This window comes from Eubalaena glacialis, chromosome 8, assembly GCF_028564815.1.
Source record: "Eubalaena glacialis isolate mEubGla1 chromosome 8, mEubGla1.1.hap2.+ XY, whole genome shotgun sequence".
NCBI lineage: Eukaryota > Metazoa > Chordata > Mammalia > Artiodactyla > Balaenidae > Eubalaena > Eubalaena glacialis.
Genome location: NC_083723.1, coordinates 78,176,304 through 78,197,643, shown reverse-complemented (window position 1 = coordinate 78,197,643; position 21,340 = coordinate 78,176,304). Strand labels below are relative to the sequence as shown.

The following is a 21,340-nucleotide window of genomic DNA, read 5'->3' as shown; positions in this document are numbered from 1 at the left end:
TGATCTTTATGATTTCTTTCCTTCTGCTAACTTTGGGTTTTGTTTGTTCTTCTCTAGTTTCTTTAGGTGTAAGGTTAGATTGTTTACTTGAGATTTTTCTTGTTTCTTTAGGTAGGCTTGTATAGCTATAAACTTCCCTCTTAGAACTGCTTTTGCTGCATCCCATAGGTTTTAGATCGTCGTGTTTTCATTGTCATTTGTCTCTAGGTATTTTTTGATTTCCTCTTTGATTTCTTCAGTGATCTCTTGGTTATTTAGTAATGTATTGTTTAGCTTCCATATGTTTGTGTTTTTTACGTTTTTTCCCCTGTAATTGATTTCTAATCTCATAGCGTTGTGGTCAGAAAAGATGTTTGATATGATTTCAATTTTCTTAAATTTACTGAGGCTTGATTTGTGACCCAAGATGTGATCTATCCTGGAGAATGTTCCATGTGCACTTGGGAAGAAAGTGTAATCTGCTGTTTTTGGATGGAATGTCCTGTAAATATCAATTAAATCTATCTGGTCTATTGTGTCATTTAAAGCTTCTGTTTCCTTATTTATTTTCATTTTGGATGATCTGTCCATTGGTGTAAGTGAGGTGTTAAAGTCCCCCACTATTATTGTGTTACTGTCAATTTCCTCTTTTATAGCTGTTAGCAGTTGCCTTATGTATTGAGGTGCTATGTTGGGTGCATATATATTTATAATTGTTATATCTTCTTCTTGGATTGATCCCTTGTTCATTATGTAGTGTCCTTCCTTATCTCTTGTAACATTCTTTATTTTAAAGTCTCTTTTATCTGATATGAGTATAGCTACTCCAGCTTTCTTTTGATTTCCATTTGCATGGAATATCTTTTTCCATCCCCTCACTTTCAGTCTGTATGTGTCCCTAGGTCTAAAGTGGGTCTCTTGTAGACAGCATATATATGGGTCTTGTTTTTGTATCCATTCAGCAAGCCTGTGTCTTTTGGTTGGAGCATTTAATCCATTCACGTTTAAGGTAATTATCCATATGTATGTTCCTATGACCATTTTCTTAATTGTTTTGGGTTTGGTTTTTGTAGGTCCTTTTCTTCTCTTGTGTTTCCCACTTAGAGAAGTTCCTTTAGCATTTGTTGTAGAGCTGGTTTGGTGGTGCTGAATTCTCTTAGCTTTTGCTTGTCTGTAAAGCTTTTGATTTCTCCATCAAATCTAAATGAGATCCTTGCCGGGTAGAGTAATCTTGGTTGTAGGTTCTTCCTTTTCATCACTTTAAGTATATCATGGCACTCCCTTCTGGCTTGTAGAGTTTCAGCTGAGAAATCAGCTGTTAACCTTATGGGAGTTCCCTTGTATGTTATTTGTCGTTTTTCCCTTGCTGCTTTCAATAATTTTTCTTTGTCTTTTATTTTTGCCAATTTGATTACTATGTGTCTCGGCGTGTTTCTCCTCGGGTTTATCCTGTATGGGACTTGCTGCGCTTCCTGGACTTGGGTGGCTATTTCCTTCCCCATGTTAGGGAAGTTTTCGACTATAATCTCTTCAAATATTTTCTCTGGTCCTTTCTCTCTCTCTTCTCCTTCTGGGACCCTTATGATGCGAATGTTGTTGCATTTAATGTTGTCCCAGAGGTCTCTTAGGCTGTCTTCATTTCTTTTCATTCTTTTTTCTTTAGTCTGTTCTGCAGCAGTGAATTCCACCATTCTGTCTTACAGGTCACTTATCCGTTCTTCTGCCTCAGTTATTCCGCTATTGATTCCTTCTAGTGTAGTTTTCATTTCAGTTATTGTATTGGTCATCTCTGTTTGTTTGTTCTTTAATTCTTCTAGGTCTTTGTTAATCATTCCTTGCATCTTCTCTATCTTTGCCTCCATTCTTATTCCGAGGTCCTGGATCATCTTCACTATCATTATTCTGAATTCTTTTTCTGGAAGGTTGCCTATCTCCACTTCATTTAGTTGTTTTTCTGGGGTTTTTTCTTGTCCCTTCATCTGGTATATAGCCCTCTGCCTTTTCATCTTGTCTCTCTTTCCGTGAATGTGGTTTTCGTTCCACAGGCTGCAGGATTGTAGTTTTTCTTGCTTCTGCTGTCTGCCCTCTGGTGGTTGAGGCTATCTAAGAGGCTTGATCTGGTCACCTTATCTTTGATAAAAGAGGTAAGAATATATAATGGAGAAAAGACAGCCTCTTCAATCAGTGGTGCTGGGCAAACTGGACAGGTACATGTAAAAGTATGAAATTAGAACACTCCTTAACACCATGCACAAAAATAAACTCAAAATGGATTAAAGACCTAAATGTAAGGCCAGACACTATCAAACTCTTAGAGGAAAACACAGGCAGAACACTCTATGACATAAATCACAGCAAGATCCTTTTTGACCCACCACCTAGAGAAATGGAAATAAAAACAAAAATAAACAAATGGGACCTAATGAAACGTAAAAGCTTTTGCACAGCAAAGGAAAACATAAACAAGACAAAAAGACAGCCCTCAGAATGGGAGAAAATATTTGCAAATGAAGCAACTGACAAAGGATTAATCTCCAAAATTTACAAGCAGCTCATGCAGCTCAATATCAAAAAAACAAACAACCCAATCCAAAAATGGGCAGAAGACCTAAATAGACATTTCTCCAATGAAGATATACAGATTGCCAACAAACACATGAAAGGATGCTCAACATGATTAATCATTAGAGAAATGCAAATCAAAACTACAATGAGATATCATCTCACACCGGTCAGAATGGCCATCATCAAAAAATCTACAAACAATAAATGCTGGAGAGGGTGTGGAGAAAAGGGAACCCTCTTGCACTGTTGGTGGGAATGTAAACTGATACAGCCACTATGGAGAACAGGATGGAGGTTCCTTAAAAAACTAAAAATAGAACTACCATACGACCCAGCAATCCCAGTACTGGGCATATACCCTGAGATAACCATAATTCAAAAAGAGTAATGTACCACAATGTTCATTGCAGCACTATTTACAATAGCCAGGACATAGAAGCAACCTAAGTGTCCATCAACAGATGAATGGACAAAGAAGATGTGGCACATATATACAATGGAATATTACTCAGCCATAAAAAGAAACGAAATTGAGTTGTTTGTAGTGAGGTGGATGGACCTAGAGTCTGTCATACAGAGTGAAATAAGTCAGAAAGAGAAAAACAAATACCGTATGCTAACACATATATATGGAATCTAAAAAAAAAAAAAAAGGTTCTGAAGAACCTAGGGGCAGGACAGGAATAAAGATGCAGACGCAGAGAATGGACTTGAGGACACGGGGAAGGGGAAGGGTAAGCTGGGACGAAGTGAGAGAGTGGCATGGACATATATACACTACCAAATGTAAAACAGATAGCTAGTGGGAAGGAGCTGCATGGCACAGGGAGATCAGCTCAGTGCTTTGCGACCACCTAGAGGAGTGGGATAGGGAGGGTGGGAGGGAGACGCAAGAGGGAGGGGATATGGGGATATATGTATACGTACAGCTGATTCACTTTGTTGTACAGCAGAAACTAACACAACACTGTAAAGCAATTATACTCCAATAAAGATGTTAAAAAAACAATTTAAAAAAAACAACAGCTGGCAAACCGGGGCACTAGGCCAGGTCCTGCTGCCCAAGCAGGTAACTCTGGCCCAGTCCATGAGCTCTTCTGGGCCTTCAATTCATAGAAAGGCAGTTTTCAGCCAGGCACCCCCTCCATTCACACGTTGCTCGGTAGTCAAAGGCCCTGGGGGAGGAACACCATGGCTGAGGTCAAGCTTGAATCACCTGGAGGTCTTCTAAACTGCAGAACCCATCCCAGGCCCCAGCTGAGAGGCTCTGATTCAGCCAGTCTGGGGTGGGCCCTGAAATCTACATTGTAACAAGCAACGAAGTAACTGATACAGTCACTGGGATGAGAAACTCAGCTCTAAAGAAAGGCTGAGAAGCTCTTCCTTCAGATGAGCCTTCAGGCTTCTGCCTCCCCAACACGCCCAAGGCCTACTTCATGACCTAGCAGTCTTCCGTTATGTCCTCTGGAAGACAGGACTTTCCTGGGGATTCAACCCCCAGCTCAGGGGCACTGAGAGCAAATCATCGGTTGAATATTTATTAACGTGCCAGGAATGGTCCTAGTCCTTTAACATACAGCATTATTTAATCCTCAAACTCTCCCAGAAAGAGGTTAATATTCTCCTTTTACAATTTGGATACCACGGCTCATGGAGGTTGCCCAGGAAGAGACGGAGCTGGGATGAGGTGACGACTAGTTTTAGGTGTCAGCGTGGCCAGGTTATCGTACCTAGAAGTCAATCAAACACTAACCTAGGTGTTGCTGTGAAGGTATTTTGTAGATGTGGCTAACTGCTGTGGCTAACCAACCAGGTGACCTTCAGTAGAAGAGATTAACTTCAGTAATCTGAGTGGGCCTTATCTCATCCAATCAGTTGAAAGAAAGCCTTTAAGGGCAAAAGTGAGTTTTCCCTGAGGAAGAAATTCTGCCTCAAGCCTGCAGCATTAGCTCCTGCTGGTGGTTTCCAGCTGCCCTAGAGTCTGGATGTGCCCAGCCTCCACAAACACGCTAGCCAATTCCTTGAAATAAGTCTCTTAAAACACACACACACACACACACACACACACAAACACGTCTCATACTGGCTGTGTTCTCTAGAGAACGCTGGCTGATGCCGATGGGAACCCGGGTGCATCCAATCTCAAAAGGCCGTGCCTTGCTTCTAGCCACTGCCCATACTCTGCCAACCACCACCTGCAACTCAACCAAAAACCACCCAGCTATGCACCTGAGCCTCAGTCTGCTCCAACTCTCCAGAAGTGTATTTGAATATTAATGCAGATCCTTAACTAGATTTTGAGAATAAATTATTCATATCGAAAGGCTGTCACAAATGGGAGAAGCTTGTTTTTACGTTTTAAGTTTTGTAGTGGGTGGGAGGGAGGTATGGTTTACTCAGTGCTTAAGAACAGTGACCTGTGTATTCTGGGCAAGGTCACTAACAAGGTCACTATCACTTTAGGCAATCCTGAGTTTCACCACCTGATTAACTATGATGCCAACCTGCAAGTCTGCTTGCCACTGCCCCATCCACTCAAATTGGCATTAAGTGGTCAGATGGCCCATCAGGATTTCAGATATGACCTACTTTCTGGTTGGGACTCTGGCCTTGAAGGTCCCAAGACATATTCAAGCTCACAGCATCTTGGAAGTTCTGCAGAGCCAACGTGGAGGATGGATGAGGAGCGCTGAACTGGCCTCTGCTCCCAACCCCGTCCCTGGGCGCCATTTGCAGGTTAAAAGCAAAGATCCAGTTTCCACACTCAAGACACTGTGGTTCAAAGTAGAGGATGCAAGTCCCACAGAAGAAATGTCACAAAGTGCAATAGGGCTCAAAGGAAAGAACAGGAAATGCTTGTAGATGAGGTGATAGTGGAGAGAAGTCAGAATTTAACAGTAAAAGACTTGAGAGGAATGAAAGGAGGCATTCTGGGCAAAGGCAACAAAGTAAAAGGCAGGAAAGCACTGGGCTGTCTGGGGAAAAGGAAAGGAGAAAGTTATAGTGGGAAAGTAGGCTACAGGTGGAGGACCAGAGGGAGATGAGCTCAGCTAGGGGAGCCACACTGGCCAAACGGGGAGCCTTGAATGACAAAATATCAAATTGGTAGGTAATGAGGAGCTAGTGGAAGCTCCCCAGAAGAAAATGGTAAGGACCAAGGCGTGCTTTGGAAACCTGCACGTGGCAACGGAACGCACGGGAATAAGTTGGGAAGGGGCATTAGAGAGGCCCCACTGAATTAACAGCAGCTGCTAACATTATCGAGGGCTTACCATGTACCAACCCTGCTGAACCTGCGTGATCTCTTTTAACCCTCACAACAGCTCCTGAAGGTACTCTTACTATCCCATTTTACAGATATGAAAACCAAGGCACGGGGAGGTCAAGAACTGTGCTCTGGGTCATATAACGAGTCAGCGGTGAGCTGAGACCTACAGCTACCCAAGCTGGTCTAACTCCAGGCCCGGCACACTGACCACTAGAACAGCCTGCCTGGGTCTGCTCGCCGGTGCAGATTCTGAGTTGAGCTGAGAAGTAGGGGGAGCGAAGAGGAGACTCATACACCGCAGAGATGACCTCTCTGTAACCTACCACTTCAGGTGAAGGGGGCTGACTGGAAGAAGTCTGAAATAAGGTTCCTGTGGGCTGTGGCACATCAAGCCAGGAAAAAACCCCGATTTGCTCATGAACTTATACCAAGTCCTTCTGCAAATGCCACTACGCATAGCCTAACTGCGTCCAGGACAGCTGACTTAGTTTTCAACAACTGGAGCATACTTGATAAGCAAGCTGAACACCCCAAGAGGTGCCAGGAAAGAGAGATGGTGTCTGCATAACAGATTGGATTGAGTCCCTTGAAATTCATATGTTGAAGTCATAGCCCTCAGTACCCCAGAATGTGACCTTATTTGGAAACTGGGTCGTTGCTGACGTGATTAGTTAGGATGAGTAGGGTGGGCCCCTAATCCTATATGACTGGTGTCCTATAAAGAGGGAAATCTGGCTACAGACATGCATACAGGGACAATGCCATGTGCAGAAGGCAGAGACTGGGGTGATGCAGTAGAAACCAAGGGTTGCCAAACATTGCCAGCAAACTACCAGAAGCTAGGAGCAAAGGAACCCTGCTGAGACCTTATCTCCAACTTTTTGCCCCCAGAACTGTGAGACAATATATTTCTGTTGTTTAAGCCACCTGGTTTGTGGTACTTTGTCGCAGCAGCCCTAGGACACTAATGCAGTGACGCATGCCATCCTTTCCAATAAGAAGACCATAGGTGCATCTTCACTGCATATTTTAGTAAGTAAAATAAAGTCTACTGTGAAACCTTGTACTGCAACGGATGTAATTACATATAAGACTATCTCTGTATCATGGTTGTGAGCTGAAAACTGGCAAGTGTTTGATATTTCATCTATCTCCAATTGCCCGGGCATCAGCGACTATCTTTGATTTTGAAACAAAAACCAACTTTTACTTTATCAATCAAGGACCTTCTTTCCCTTCCCTTTACTTTTAGAAGCAAATATTGACTGTATCAGATTCTTCCTGTGACCTGAAGAAACCAAGTCCAAAGGACAGTAAATCTGAGGTCCTGCTGTACCCCTCTCCCAGCAGAGGGTCCCCGTCTGTCCCAGGGCATGAAACCACATCAAGATGACCACAACCCCTCTCAGTTTTAAAGTGGCAACAGTTCTCTGAAATACGGATGCTGGCTTTTAGCAGTCACCCCATCTTCAAATATGCTCACACACACAATTCTGCAACAACTGTTCATTTCTTTGTTTAACCCATGCATGACTTTGAAGAACATGCGCTTCATGGGTTGGGAGTGAATGGCTGTGGTTACGAAGGGAAGCTTGTCTACCCTGGGGAATTCCACATACTGTTTGCAGCTAATGATTAGCCCCACTAAGAAGTGAAACCAAAGCAGTACTTCTTTTGATACTTGGAAAATCCCCTACTCCAAAATATTTTTGCACATGTACAAAAATTATGGAAAGTTACACTATAAAACTGGAATCTCCTACAACTCAAATGTAAGCCACCAGAATTATCTATTTTAAAACAAAACAAACCTATGATGTTCCTATGGGGCACAGCACTCACTCTCTTCGAAGTTAACATTTATTGAGCGTTTAAGACGGGACAGGCACAGTTCTAAGCCTGTTGCATGGAATGAATTGTTTAATTCTCACAACAACCCCCTGTGGTAGGCACCATTGTGCAGGTGCGAATGAAGCACAGACTGGTTAAGAAATGGCCCGAGGTCACAGAGCAATGCGTGGTAGAGCTGGGATCCCAAACCAGGCAGTCTGGCTCCAACACACCCCACCCCCTTAACAAACAAACAACCAAGCCAGACATATAGACAAACAAGACAAAAGGGAATAATGTGAGTGGGGACAGGTTAAGGAGGATGGGTTGAGGATGGGAGCAAAAGAAGAGAACAACAATTACATCCCAGGCACTGGGCTGGCACTTCACACGTGCTTTTCCTACTTAACTGGCACAACACCCTTGAGGGTAAGCATTACTTTCCCACTCAACAGATGAGACACTGAGACTTGGGGAGATTAAAGTAACCTATATGAGGGCAGATTATGTGATGCTCCAACATGCAGCTTTGCTGACTGCAAAAACCAGTGCTGTTTTTTCAGCTCATTTTCTCCAGAGTCATGGTTTCAAATCGTAACTTTGGCATTATGGATGGTACAATCTGCTTTTAAAAGTCAATCCAGCATTGGAGAGCAGTGGTGCTGGGGTCAGGAGTGGGGCGCATTGCCCCATTTCAGCTGCAAGCTTGCACAGAAAACCTGAGTACAGCGTAGATGCTTAATGTGCCAGCCTGGGAGCCAGGAAGCTCAGGGTCTAGACCCACTTCTGGCACTCATTAACTGTGTTGGTTTAGCCAAGCCCCCCAACCTCGCTGGGCTTCTATTTTCCTTAAATACGAATTGGATATAAGGATGCCTGGCCTGTGGACCTCACAAGGGCATGTAAAAGGTGTTACCCATAAAGGTGAATTGGCTGTGAGAACCGTAAGGTGCTCGACAGCTGATCATCGTCAGAATGAACAAAACCAGGTCATCCCAGCAGCTACCACGGTCCAGCAGGTCCACACATGCCAGCTGGGGAAGGCACCACCAGAAGAATGGCCCGGTGTGAACCTCACCCTCTCCCCTAGGAAATCTGGGCTCAAGGGTATCCACGGTCTGGCTGGGCCTAGGTCCTCAGAGCTGCCCCCAAGGCAGGCTTGCTGCTCTAACTAGGTATCAACCAGGAGAGGCTGGGCCGGGGAGGGAAGTCCTTGAAGAGCGAACAGCCTCGTCTCCCTCCCTGCACATTTTGCAGGCCGGCTGGCATTCAGCTGTGATAAGGGCAGGGTGCCATCTGGGCCGGCAGCCCGCACTGGCTTTCATCCATGTATGTCGCAGGATCGGGAAAGGTAGCAGTGCAGCGCGTACCACTCCTGCAGGGGCAGGGGATTCAGGGGAGACCACCCCACAGGGTAGAGAGACACTGGACGAGTGAGCTGAAAGAATCTTCCCCTCCTGGTGTTCTGAACAGACAGGAGCCCACCGAGACTCTCACCCACCCCCTCGCCATTAGTTCCGGCCCCAGGAAGAGGAAGGGATCAGATCTGCATAACACTGAATCACCCAGCACTTCGGCACAATGACCCCTCCAGGAGAGGGTGGAGAAGCTCGTCTGGCAACTGCCTACAAAAACAGGGCAATTCTGAAGAGCAGCAAACAAACCAGTCTGGCCCCAATTCCCATTTTGCATGAGATTGCAGTCCACAAAAAACAACGTCCAAGGAACTCTTGTTGATCACTACCGATTGTGAACACTAAGGTTTGGGCCAAGAGAGAATGAAAAAGGTCCCTTTGAGGGAACTTTGGATAAGGCCATTTTGTGGAAATTGCTGTGCTGCGTCTTTAGACTCCAACTCGCCATTGGGAGCCCCAGCTGCTTCGGTCAACAGATCTCGGTGAACTTTGTTTTAAAAGAAAGTTACACTGAAAGGTTTGAACCTACAAACCAAAGGGAACTTGTTAGTCACTAGGTGACTGTCAGGGTACCTGTTTTCTTTATGCTAAAAAGGGATTACACAAGTTCCGGGGGAAGGAGGATTGTTAGGCGTGGGGGATGGTTAAGTACGAGCAGGTCCGTTTGTGCGCTAGCCTCGGAGCTGACACTGACCACAGCTGCTTAATCCAGGGACGCATCAAAAAACGAACTGCAATGGGTTAAAATCCAGAGGGGGCCACCGCGTTGGGCCGGGTGCTTGGTTCTTAAGAGAAGCGTGCATCCTCCCGGAGGCCAAAGCTTCCTTCGGTTCCAGAAAAAGACATCTCAGCTTACACGAGGTACCGAACGAAGAGAGTGGGCCAGAAAATTTCCAGCATTCCGTCTCCCCTCCCCACCCCCGAACTACCCTTGATCACCGTCAAACACAGGAAAGGTATTCTCTAAAACCTAACGGATGATTTCACGCACTTCATTCCCAAAAGCGTTAAAAGCCACAGCGACAGCACTAGGAGGCTTCGTTCGGATTCACAAAAAAGAGGCGCACAGTCTTCCGCAAACCCGCAACCCCCCGGGGGCGGAGGGTGGAAGAACGCAGGTGTGCCCCCCCAGGTCCCTCGCTACCCTCCAGGGCTCCCGGCCAGGTCCCCCAGCACCCCGCTCGCGTCCCGCTCTCCTGTTACCTCGCTCGCGTGTCCGCCGGCGTCCGACACTTGAGCCGTCGGTTCCGCGGGAGCCTTCTCCTCCTCCCCGGCGGCCAAGGGGCTACTCGGAGCCGCTCTGGGATTCCCGCCGCTACCCGGCGCAGCCTGGCTAACGCCGTTCACGCCGGCGCCCACTCCTCCGGCCGAAGAGGCGGCGGCGGCGCCGAGCAGCGCGTGGGCCCCGTCGGCGTCCCCGGCAGCCACGCTGTGCACCAGCCACGCGTCCACTCGGGTGCAGGGGATGAAGGGGACCCCCAGCGCGCGTACCTCCCGGAGCAGCTGGCCCTCCGGCGGCGCCACGGGGTCCCACTCCCGGCCCTTGGGGTGCAGGAGCTCGGCGCGCCCCCACCCTCCCGAGGCCGGGAAGGGGCTGAGCGCGTAGGCAGGGCTCGTCGGGCCGCCCGGGAGCAGAAGCTCATCTCCGAGCAGGGTCCGCGCTGGGAGCAGCAGGTAGAGGTCCAGGTCCAAGTCCAGGCGAAGCCCCGCCAAGCTCAGCAGGATGGTGAGGTGCAGGAGGCTGCCGCCGTCCGACCACCACGGCTTCAGGTACTTCATCCCCCGCCGCGCGCCCGGGGACGCCCCTGCCGGCGCCAGCGGGTCCCTGAGCGCCGGCCGCCGCTTGGGCACGTGCGGCCCCTGCGCGCCGCCGGCACCTGCCCGGAAGAAACAGAAACAATGGACCCGGGCGTGCAGCGGCCGTCTCGGGCCCCCGGAGCCGGGCACAAAAACAGTCCCACCGCAACCGCCCAGGTGCCTGCGGCTCCGGAGAGGCGGAGGAGGAGCCACCTGCGCGCAGAGATCGCCGTCTTAGCCGCCCCGCTGCCCCGCAGCGCCGCGCTGCAACCAGGCCCCGCCCCGGGCCGCGGGCGCCGCCGCCGGGGACGCGCCCACTGCCGCCCCAGGCCCGCGCGGGGCGGGGCTCCCGGGCTCAAAGGCTCTTTATTCGGGGGGAACGCAAAGCTTTCTGGGAGCAGAAGTTGTTCTGGGCGCCAAGTGGCCCCCAACCCTGTGGCCGTGGGCTGGGCGGTTGTGGCTGAGTGCGCGGGTTGGGAGTAGGGGGTCCGGGGTAAAGGTGGGTGGGAATGGACAGGATGTGTAGACTTGGGGCGGGGGGAGGGAGGGGGGGAGTCGAGGCACTGGGCAGCACGCAAAGGGCTTCCACCCACACGAGAACACTGAGCTGGCACAGTGGGTTCACATCTCAGCGCCACTACCAGTCGTGTGACCTTGAATAAGTTACTTCTCTGTGCCTCAGTTCTCTTATCTGTAAAATGGGGATAGTAGTACCTGTCCAATAGGGATGTGGTGAAGTCAGAGGAAATATTATATGTAAAGCCCAGAGTTCGACATATAGATTCCACTGCTACCGTAAGGATCAAACAGCACTGCTCTCTGTTCCCTCCCGCCTCCCCCCACTCCCACCCTGTGCTCCAGCCTCACAGACTCTTCCCTGTGTCCTGGGCTACCCCTTCGCGAGGCTATGCCTTCCCTCATGGTCTCCTTTGCTCCTGAAGTGAGGGTTAAGAGCACCAGCGCTAAGAGTTATCATGCATGACTTCAAATCCCCCTCCATTTCTTACTAGCCTGGAACCTTGGACAAATTGGTCACTCTCTGTGCCTCAGTTTCCTCACTGTGAAATGGGACTAATAAGAGCACCCCCTCAGCACACCTGTTGTGAGCCTCAAATGAGCCGTGTGTATACCACCAACCACAGTACCTGGTAGGTAGGAAGCAGTCTCTGAGTGTTACCCATTATTTGTATTTCCTATCCTCCAAGGCTTAACCCAAAGATACATCCTCTGAATTTTCACCATTTGTGATCCTCTTCCCCCATCTGTTCTCCCACAGTGATTTCTCCATATGCCAACATTGCAACACTTGGCACTTTTCACTTTGCATTGTAGTTGAAATTGTTCTGATTTGCCCATTACGATTTCTTGAGGGCAAAAAACCTGTTTGGCTCACCTTTGTGCCCGCGTGGTACCCAGCACTGGGCCTTGCCATTGTAGGTTTTACTAACTCTCATTTCCTTCCGGGGCGGGGTGGGGAGGGCAGAGAGGGAGAAGGTGGTGATGCCTACCTGAGGGTTGGCAGTTGTGTAAGAAGTTGAGCAAGACTTGTTTTTAAAGGCCCCTTCCTCCACCTGGTTTTCTCCTCTGTCTTGGGCCTACTGTAATGAGAACTTCACACCAGATGTCAGTTTGCCCCGTGAGAACCAGGGGAGCAGAAGCAGACTTCTTAAAAGTCGCTTCCGCTTTAAGCCTTGGGGGTGGGTTTATGGGGTGGTGAAGAGGCTGGAAGAGAGACACTTGCAGGGTTAGTGAGATTTGGGACAGTAGCCCTGTTCACAGCATTTAGTCCCTGGACAGGGACTCAGGTTCTGGGCTTGGTTAACGTCTGAATTCAGATATTTACCTCAGTTTTTACTGAGGACCCACTGAACTGCCTGACACTGTGAAGGATAGGAAATGATTTCATTAGGGACGGAAAGAATGTTCTCAAATGCCTAAATATTTTGGAGATATAAAGGACTATACAGGAAGTGCCGTAAACCAGGTGAGAACAGAGATGGTACCTTCTTTCAGGTGGTATCTCCTAGAACCTCGCATGCAGTCGGAGCTCAAGACATATTTTTTTCAGTTGAATTGAGGCATTTACACTTGAGATGCGTTTTGAGGGATCCGAATAGACTAGGAACAGGAAGGACCGTCAAACTTCCTTCCTAATGTAGTTGGCGAAGAGGCTGACCCTCCACCTTTAAAATGTGAGCTGATAATCATAGTATCTGTCAGACTGCTCAATTCAAATGTGTGGATTATGGACTGGTGAAAAGGGGGCACAGAAAGGACCTTGAGGCCAAGTATGAAACAGGAGACTCATAATCAGTCCTACACACCTTTGACCTTCAGCATAACAAAAGGTCCCATTTTTAGGAAGGCAGAGAGAGTGGAGTGAGAATGCGTTTTTTTTGTTTGGTTGGGGTTTCTTTTTTGTTTTTCTTTTCTAGAATACATCCACCATTGCCTTGTAAAAGTCTTGAAAAGTCATCTATGTTTATTAAAATCCTTAAATCAGTGCTACTGAAAGGAGAGTCCAAAACTGGGATCAGTCCACAAACTGTTTGTTTCTGGTCCAGATGAGGAGAGTAATAGAATTGAGAGTGTTTAGAAATGTTTATAGTAATTTGACATTGTTGTAACAACCAAGCCATGATCAGTGGGTTTGCTTTTGTATACTTTTGTTACTTAATTTTTCTAGAAATGAATTTTTTTTTAAATTGTACAGAAGTACTGACCTATAACAAATTGGGGGAAAAAAGCTGGTCCTTCACCAGGATTAGTTTGAGAAGCACTGCCTTAAATGCATTCTTGTGAGGTGGGCAGGTTCCAAGATGACTTCTGGTCCTCCCCTTTCCTCGAGTGTGGGCTGAACCTGGTGACTTGCTTCTAACAAACAGAATATGGCAAAAGCGATGGGATGTCATTTCCAAGATTAGGTTACAAAAAGACTCAGTGTCTTCTGTCTTGCTTACTACCCTAGTCGGGCTGCTATAACAAAATACCATAAAACTGGGTGGCTTATAAACAGCAGAAATTTATTGCTTATAGTTCTGAAGGCTGGAAGTCCAAGGTCAGGGTGCCAGCACGGTTAGGTTCTGGTGAGAGCCCTTGTCTGGGTTGTAGACTGCTGGCTTCTGATTGTATCCTCACAGAGCGGAAGGGGCAAGGGAACTTTCTCAGCTGCTTTCTTAAGGGCACTTATCCCATTCATGATGGCTCTGTACTCATCACCTAATCACCTTCCAAAGACCCCACCTTGTAATACCATCACCTTGGAGGTTAGGTGTCAACACATGAATTTTGGGGGGATACAAGCATTCAGACCATAGCACTACCTTCTCTCTCCATCTCTTGCTCTCTCCCTCTTGGAGGGGGCTGCCATGTTGTGAGGATCCCTATATAGAAGCTCATGTGGCAAGGCACTGGTGTCTTCAGCCAACAGCCAGTGAGAACCTGAGGCCTGCCACAGCCATTTGAGCGAGCTTAAAGCAGATCCTTCCCTGGTTGAGGTTTGAGATGATGGTAGCCCTAGCCAACTCCTTGATCGCAGCCTTGTGAAAGACCCAAGCCAAAGGATGTATCTAAGCTGCACATGGATTCCTGACCCAGAAATGACTCTAAGGTAATAAATGTTGTTTCAAGCCACTAAGTTGTGGAGTTAATTTGTTACACGGCTTAGTTAACTAACACAACCTGTGTCAGAAGTGGCCATCAGACAAGTGGAAGGAAAAACTAAAAATGCAACTGCAGTTGTGTAGTATGGTTAGTGATATTCTCCATGAATAATTTATAACTGTGAAGTAACATTACAGCAGTACATTCTGGGCCCTTCATGCAATAATCTGGCTTACCCCTATAAATATAAGATTGTAACTCGGCATGAAAGATATCACTAAAACATTGGCACTGTCAGCTGGTGTGAGGCGAGCACAAGTATCAATATCTTCTCCCATGGCAATTTCTTTTATCTATCCAAAATAAGCAAGAAAGAAAACGGGTCCGAACATTGGCATCCTTCTTTTAGAAAGTTTCTGCTAATATTAGCTACAAGAAATTTAAATTCGTGGTAGAAATTCCACGGTTAAGCAAAAAAAAATTCCAGGATTAATAGCGTATTAAAAATCTAAGACATAAATTAAGATATAAGTCATATTATCTAGGAGGAAGAATTAAGCATAGCTAGTTTCAAAACAGGCATAGTCACTAGAATTTAAATGACTCTGCAACTGTTGAGACATTTTGCCAAAGGCTTCTGCAAAATAGGTTCATGAATGGCCTAATTTGCAATCTAATATCTACCAGTCTTGGTGATGATGAGTCAACTGATACTTCATGAAGAGGAAGAGTTTATCCTCATTCTCTTATTAGTCTATAATCTTCTGAAAGTTGCTCTGGACTTTGGGATGGTGATGATCACCATCTGTATGTTCACACATGGCATTCATTGGAGGAGCTGCGATGTACTGAACCCTGCTCTGTGCTGGGACCTTTCCAGGCATAATCTCACTTACTACTCACAGCAACTCTATGAAGTAGGTAATACCTCCATTTTGTATTGTCTAGATAAGGACACTGAGGTTCAGGGTCATGATACCCTGTGCCCACAGACATGCCAGAGGTAAATGGCAGAGTCAGAATTCAAATGCACAATCTCTCCACTTTCCACTGCAGTTCACACCTCCTCTGTGCTGTCTGGCTTGTTTATTCATGACTCAACCTCCTGCTCCTGCAGGAGAGAATGCCCTTCCTCAATCACTGCATTCTTCCCACAGCTTTTGAAAGTGTAAAATCTGCTCACAGTTTATCTTCTCTGCAGAGTTTCAGGGGAAATGAAGTATTGGTTTTGTCTCTCTGTACGATGCTCCACCTTCTTGATCTTTTACACAAAAATAACCATCTCTGTTTTTAGAGCACCCTGTGTGGTTTGGCTCTTTGGTGATCCCTGCACAGTTTTGACTCCTGTTGATCCATGTCAGCCTCAATTACCATCAGTGACAAAGCAGGCACCCATTTGGTGACAGTCATTGGGATACAAAGACATGTAAGACAAGAGCTTACAGTCTTTTTAGGGAAGCAGGATGTGCACAAGGTGAAATGCATGCCACTGATCTGGGGGCATAAGACTCCTCATGTGAGAAGTATATCTAAGGCCAGGCCTGTGCCAGGGAACTCACAGGCTAAATAGCCTTGCTGCCCCCCACCTAGTCTCTGTGGTGTGAATTCTTACATTCAGGTCAAGGTTCCAAAGTTTGCAGTCTCTGTGTGTGTGTGTGTGTGTGTGTGTGTGTGTAAGGGGATTGCAGGGACAGAAAGGAAATTAGGAGGAGAGGTCTAGGGGACATTGGAGTGAGGCCGGTCGGCAGGGAATGAGAAATCTACAACAAGTTTGCAGTAGAGACATTTGGGAGCAAAGGGGAACTGCCATTGCCAACCCTCGTCCTGTCTATCACATCCAGAATGCTGGACCCCTAAGCTATCCTGGGCCTGTTCCGTTTAACCACAAACCTAGTCAGGGTGGCGAACCACTATAATAAACAACTCCCAGACTCAGTGGCTTAACCCAGTGAAAGTTTACTTTCTTATTTCACAGTCCAGAAGAGGGTTTAGGATAAGGGGAGTCTGTGCTCTCTGGGGTCACTTGAGGACACAGGCCCTCTTCTTATGCGGCTCTGTCCTCCTCTGGGTCCTCAGCGTCCTCTCCATTCAGCTGGCATATGGAGAAAGAGAGAAAAGAGCAAGCACAGGAGGACTGTATGGGCCAAACCCAGAAATGGCCCCCATGACTTCCGCTCGCATGCCATTGGCCAGAACTTGGCCATGTGGCCTCACCTAAGTGCAACGGAGGCTTGGAAGGTGGGCCTAACTGTCCTCCCAAGACTAAAGGGAAAGGGTGGATACCTGTCTTTGGCACATCTGTCCCTTGGTCTTATTTTGCATTCTATTCATTCAGAAACCATTTATTCAGCACTACTGGGTATCTAGCTCTTTTTGACTAAAAATATTATTTTAGCCACTCATAGGCAATTAGCACACAAATGCAAAACTAGAATGGCTTGTTCAAGGTACAGCAGCACTTCACACTGACAGTCTGAGTGTTTAAGAAATGCTGACTGAAACAACATGGATGGACCTAGAGATTATCATACTAAGTGAAGTAAGTCAGACAGAGAAAGACAAATATTATATGATATCGCTTATATGTGGAACCTAAAATATGACACAAATGAACTTATCTACGAAACAGAAACAGACTCACAGACATAGAGAACAGACTTTTGGTTGCCAAGGGAGAGGGGGTTTGGGGTTAGCAGATGCAAACTATCAATATTATATATAGAATGGATAAACAACAAGGTCCTACTGTATAGCACAGGGAACTACATTCAATATCCTGTGACAAACCATCATGGAAAAGAATATGAAAAAGAATGTATATATATGTATGAATCACTTTGCCGTACAGCAGAAATTAACACAACATTGTAGATCAACTATACTTCAATAAAATTAAATTAAAAAGAAAACAGAAATGCTGCCTGATGAGAATGGTCAAAGCCGATGGTACATACGTGGCGAGAGCTTGGGATTCCACAGTCTAATCCCAGCTTGGCCCAAGCAAGTCATTTTGGGAAGGACACCTACATCTCTGGACGCTGCGCCTCTCACCTGCACAGTCAGAACTTGAACTGGACAGGTTTCTAAGTTCCCTTCTCACCTTGAGTGTCCCTGAAAGTCTTGGTGACCACTGAGGACTTATGTTAGATTACTACCAAATTCGGGCACTCGGCGGTGACCACTGCGCAGACCAGACTTCCGCTCGCTCGCAACTCACTCTCCTTCCTCTGCAACCGTGTCTGACAAACCCGATATAGGTGAGATTGATAAACTCAATAAGTCGAAGTTGAAGAAAACAGAAGCGCAAGAGAAAAATCCACTGCCTTCAAAAGAAACGATTGAACAGGAGAAGCAAGCAGGTGAGTCGTAAATGAGGCGTGCACTGCCAATACGCACTGTACATTCCACAGCATTGCCTCCTTATTTTACTTCTTTTAGCTGTTTAACTTTGTAAGATGCAAAGAGGTTGGATCAAGTTTAAATGACTGTGCTGCCCCTTTTCACATCAAAGAATGGAGAACTACTAACAACAAAGGCCGCGCCTGCCTCTCCCATCTGCCCGCCTGTCTGGCTGGCGGGGAAGGAAAAGAACTTGAATGTTGGTGAAGGAGGAGGCTGGGTGGGACGACAGTGAAATCTAGAGTAAAGAGCAAGCTGGTCCACAGTGTCCTGCGGGCTGTAAAATGCAGTTTAATCAGAGTGCCATTTGTTGTTGTTGTTCAAATGGTTTTAATTATTGGAATGCACAATTTTTTAAAATACGCAAATAAAAAGTTTTAAAACCTGAAAAATAAAAATTACTACCAGGTCTGTGTTCTCACTTAACTATGAGGCTATCAGACCTAAAGCACCACCGCACAACTTCAGAAAAGAAAGCAAAAGACAATACACTCCACTCTTAACCATCTCCAACTAGAAGAAGAATCTGAAAGGCATCTCTCTCTGACAAGTTTGCATCTTTGTGATGCATCTTCCTTACTTTTTTTGCACATGCCCCTGTCTGATGACATTTTGAAAGTCTAACACTCCCATTGATCTTCACTCTCCAACTTTACACTATTTGATGATAGGGAAGCAGCACATAAGTTGGGTTGTGGGGAAAGTCACTGATCATTCACAAAGTAGAAAACCCAAGCAACCACCATTGAGAATTAATATAAGTGCAGTTTACAGAGGACTGATGTATTGCTCCTTTGCTATAAGAAACTCGTTTTGAGGCCAGTGACCCTGATCATTATTTAATAAGGTTGACGGTTTTTTAAAATTATCTAACGGAGGTTTAGTTTAGCACCTGAACTCTCTGATTCGCTTAATCATCTCCCTTAAGCATATTTGTATTTTTGATAGCAGCTATAATGTTCTCTTTTTTTTTTTTTTTTAAATAATTAATTAATTAATTTATTTATGGCTGTGTTGGGTCTTCATTTCTGTGCGAGGGCTTTCTCTAGTTGCGGCAAGCGGGGGCCACTCTTCATCGCGGTGCGCGGGCCTCTCACCATCGCGGCCTCTCTTGTTGCGGAGCACAGGCTCCAGACGCGCAGGCTCAGTAGTTGTGGCTCACGGGCCCAGTTGCTCCGCGGCATGTGGGATCCTCCCAGACCAGGGCTCGAACCCGTGTCCCCTGCATTGGCAGGCAGATTCTCAACCACTGCGCCACCAGGGAAGCCCAATGTTCTCTTTACTAATTCATATCATTAACCAATTCCTGCCTAACTGTTTCTTTGTCCCTGCTGGTTTTCTCTAATTCCTAGTTTTATCTTCCTGAATTCTGGAATCTCTATCTGAACTTAACTCAGCAGCAGCTTTCTGATTGCCAAACTATTGATACAAGAACAGAAGGCAGGGCTTCCTGGGCCATCTAGATCTGCTTCTGAGCCCCTGCCAACCTCTGCCTGCCTTCACCCACCTTTTAAAAAGGTATATACTAGTCATAGTTTCTGCTTGCTGACCAAATGTTGTCTATGATATTGTAGTGAGTTGGATAGACCCCCCTGATTTCACGTCACCACACCAAACCTCAGACTGTGACCTTTTTTGGAAATAGGGTCTTTGCAGATGTAACTAAGGTAAGGATTGAGGTGACATCATACTGAATTAGGATGAGCCCTGCATCCAATGCGAGTGTCCTTTTAAGAGACAGACAAGGACACACACACCTATAGAGAAGGAGGTGATGTGAAGACAGAGGCAGAGATTGGAGTTAATGCTGAACAAGCCACCAGAAGCTGGAAGAAGCCAGGAAGGATTCTCCCCTTGAGCTTTCAGAGGGAGCACAGCCCCGCCCGCAGTTTGATTTCAGACTTTCTGGTCCCTGGAACTGTGAGAGAACACATTTCTGTTGTTTTAAGCCACCAAGTTTTTGTGTGGTAATTTGTTATGGCATTTCTAGGAATGTAATACACATATTTTACAATTTTCCTTCTCTTTTTGTTTTGTTCTTGTTAGTATAGAAGAACGATTTTTGTCCCTGCGTAAAGACTGGGATACTCTGGGTACTGCCATGTTCATGGCAACCTCAGAGGCAGGACAGAGGAAGGAGCGTCGCTGAAACAGGAGTTACGACATTAGCACTCAGGAGGCCTGTTCAGGGAAGGGCAGATGGGTGGGTGGCTCGTCTTGGAAACCACCTGAACCCTGGGCCTCGTCCTTGTGTCTAACGTTCAAGGCTCCATCTGCACTGACTCTTGTCCTGTCCCCCACCTCTCACCTGCTGGGAGACCCCAGCAAAACACTGTGTTGGGCTTTTGTAAGAGAAGTTGATAAAAACTTATCTGTGACTTCCTTCCTACAAACTTGAAATAATTTTCAGTTTTCCTCCTGATGATAGAAGTAATATGTGCTCCCTGTAAAACAACACCAACAGATAAGAGAGAAAGGAAATAGGAACTTGAAATCACCTAGAATTTCCCCACCCAAGATAACCACTTTTCTAACATAGTATACACACCTGTATTTATATTATTTTTATAAAAATAATTTTTATAATTTATATAATACCATATGTAAGTTATATAACAATTTTTATAAAAATAATTTGTTTTTGTAACAAATTATTTTTGTAACTGCTTTTTAAAAACCACTATAAGCAAATATAGTTCCACATTGTCATCTTTATAAGCTGCAAAATATCCCAGAACACAGATGTGCCTTGATTTAGTTAAAGAGTTTACTACTGATAAATGTTTAGGTCATTTTCATATATTTTCACTATTATAAACAACTTTACAATAAACTTCTTTTAGACATAATTTTGGGCACATATCTGATTATTTATATAGCATAAATTCCCCAAAATTTTTGAGTGAAAGAATATAAACTTTTGGAGGAGTTAGATGTAGTCTGCCAATTACTCTCCAGAAAGGACCATGTATGATGACTTTCAGTCCTTTTCATCAGTATATCCTAATTTTGAGTTACAGTAAATATTCCCTAATTTTCTGAATAAAACTATCATAACCTTGCTGTTACTAACATCTAGATTAGAAAGGATCTTAAAAACAAGAGTTTCATACAGTAATTGGAATTTTTTTGGAGCGCATTTTCCTTCAGTTGTCTCCTTTCTCCCTTTCTGTCTTATTTCTGTTTGAAAGTGCTTTGTGATCACAGTGTGTTATTTACTACTTTGTGACTCTTACAAGTCACAAAGACTCTTACAATTAACCATGAACATGACTCACCCTGATGTATGTCTTTCTTAATTCAGTGGTAAGTGCACTTTCCCAATTCCGTTGCACTACATATCTCCAAACCTTCAGGACTGCCAGAATGAGTTAGGAAGAAACAGTATCTGGATTTGTTTCCTACAGAAGTGTCAATATTTGCTAAAACAAAGAGCTGGGACTACCCCCAATGGAACGCCATCTGTCCTCGTCTTTGAGAGGCT

General features: G+C 45.7%; 1 protein-coding gene and 1 pseudogene across 1 annotated transcript in view; one reads left to right on the top strand and one right to left on the bottom strand.

The window, feature by feature from the left end:
• The window catches only part of NFE2L3 (NFE2 like bZIP transcription factor 3), a 36,539-nt gene extending 25,445 nt beyond the window's left edge, over positions 1–11,094 (bottom strand). The window contains exon 1 of the mRNA XM_061197846.1: positions 10,261–11,094. Within this exon, the coding sequence (XP_061053829.1) occupies positions 10,261–10,836 (576 nt within the window). The 5' untranslated portion in view covers positions 10,837–11,094. The remainder of the gene's footprint in view (positions 1–10,260) is intronic.
• Positions 11,095–11,761: 667 nt separating this feature from the next.
• Positions 11,762–17,827, top strand: LOC133096619 (thymosin beta-4-like; annotated as a pseudogene).
• Positions 17,828–21,340: the final 3,513 nt, after the last annotated feature.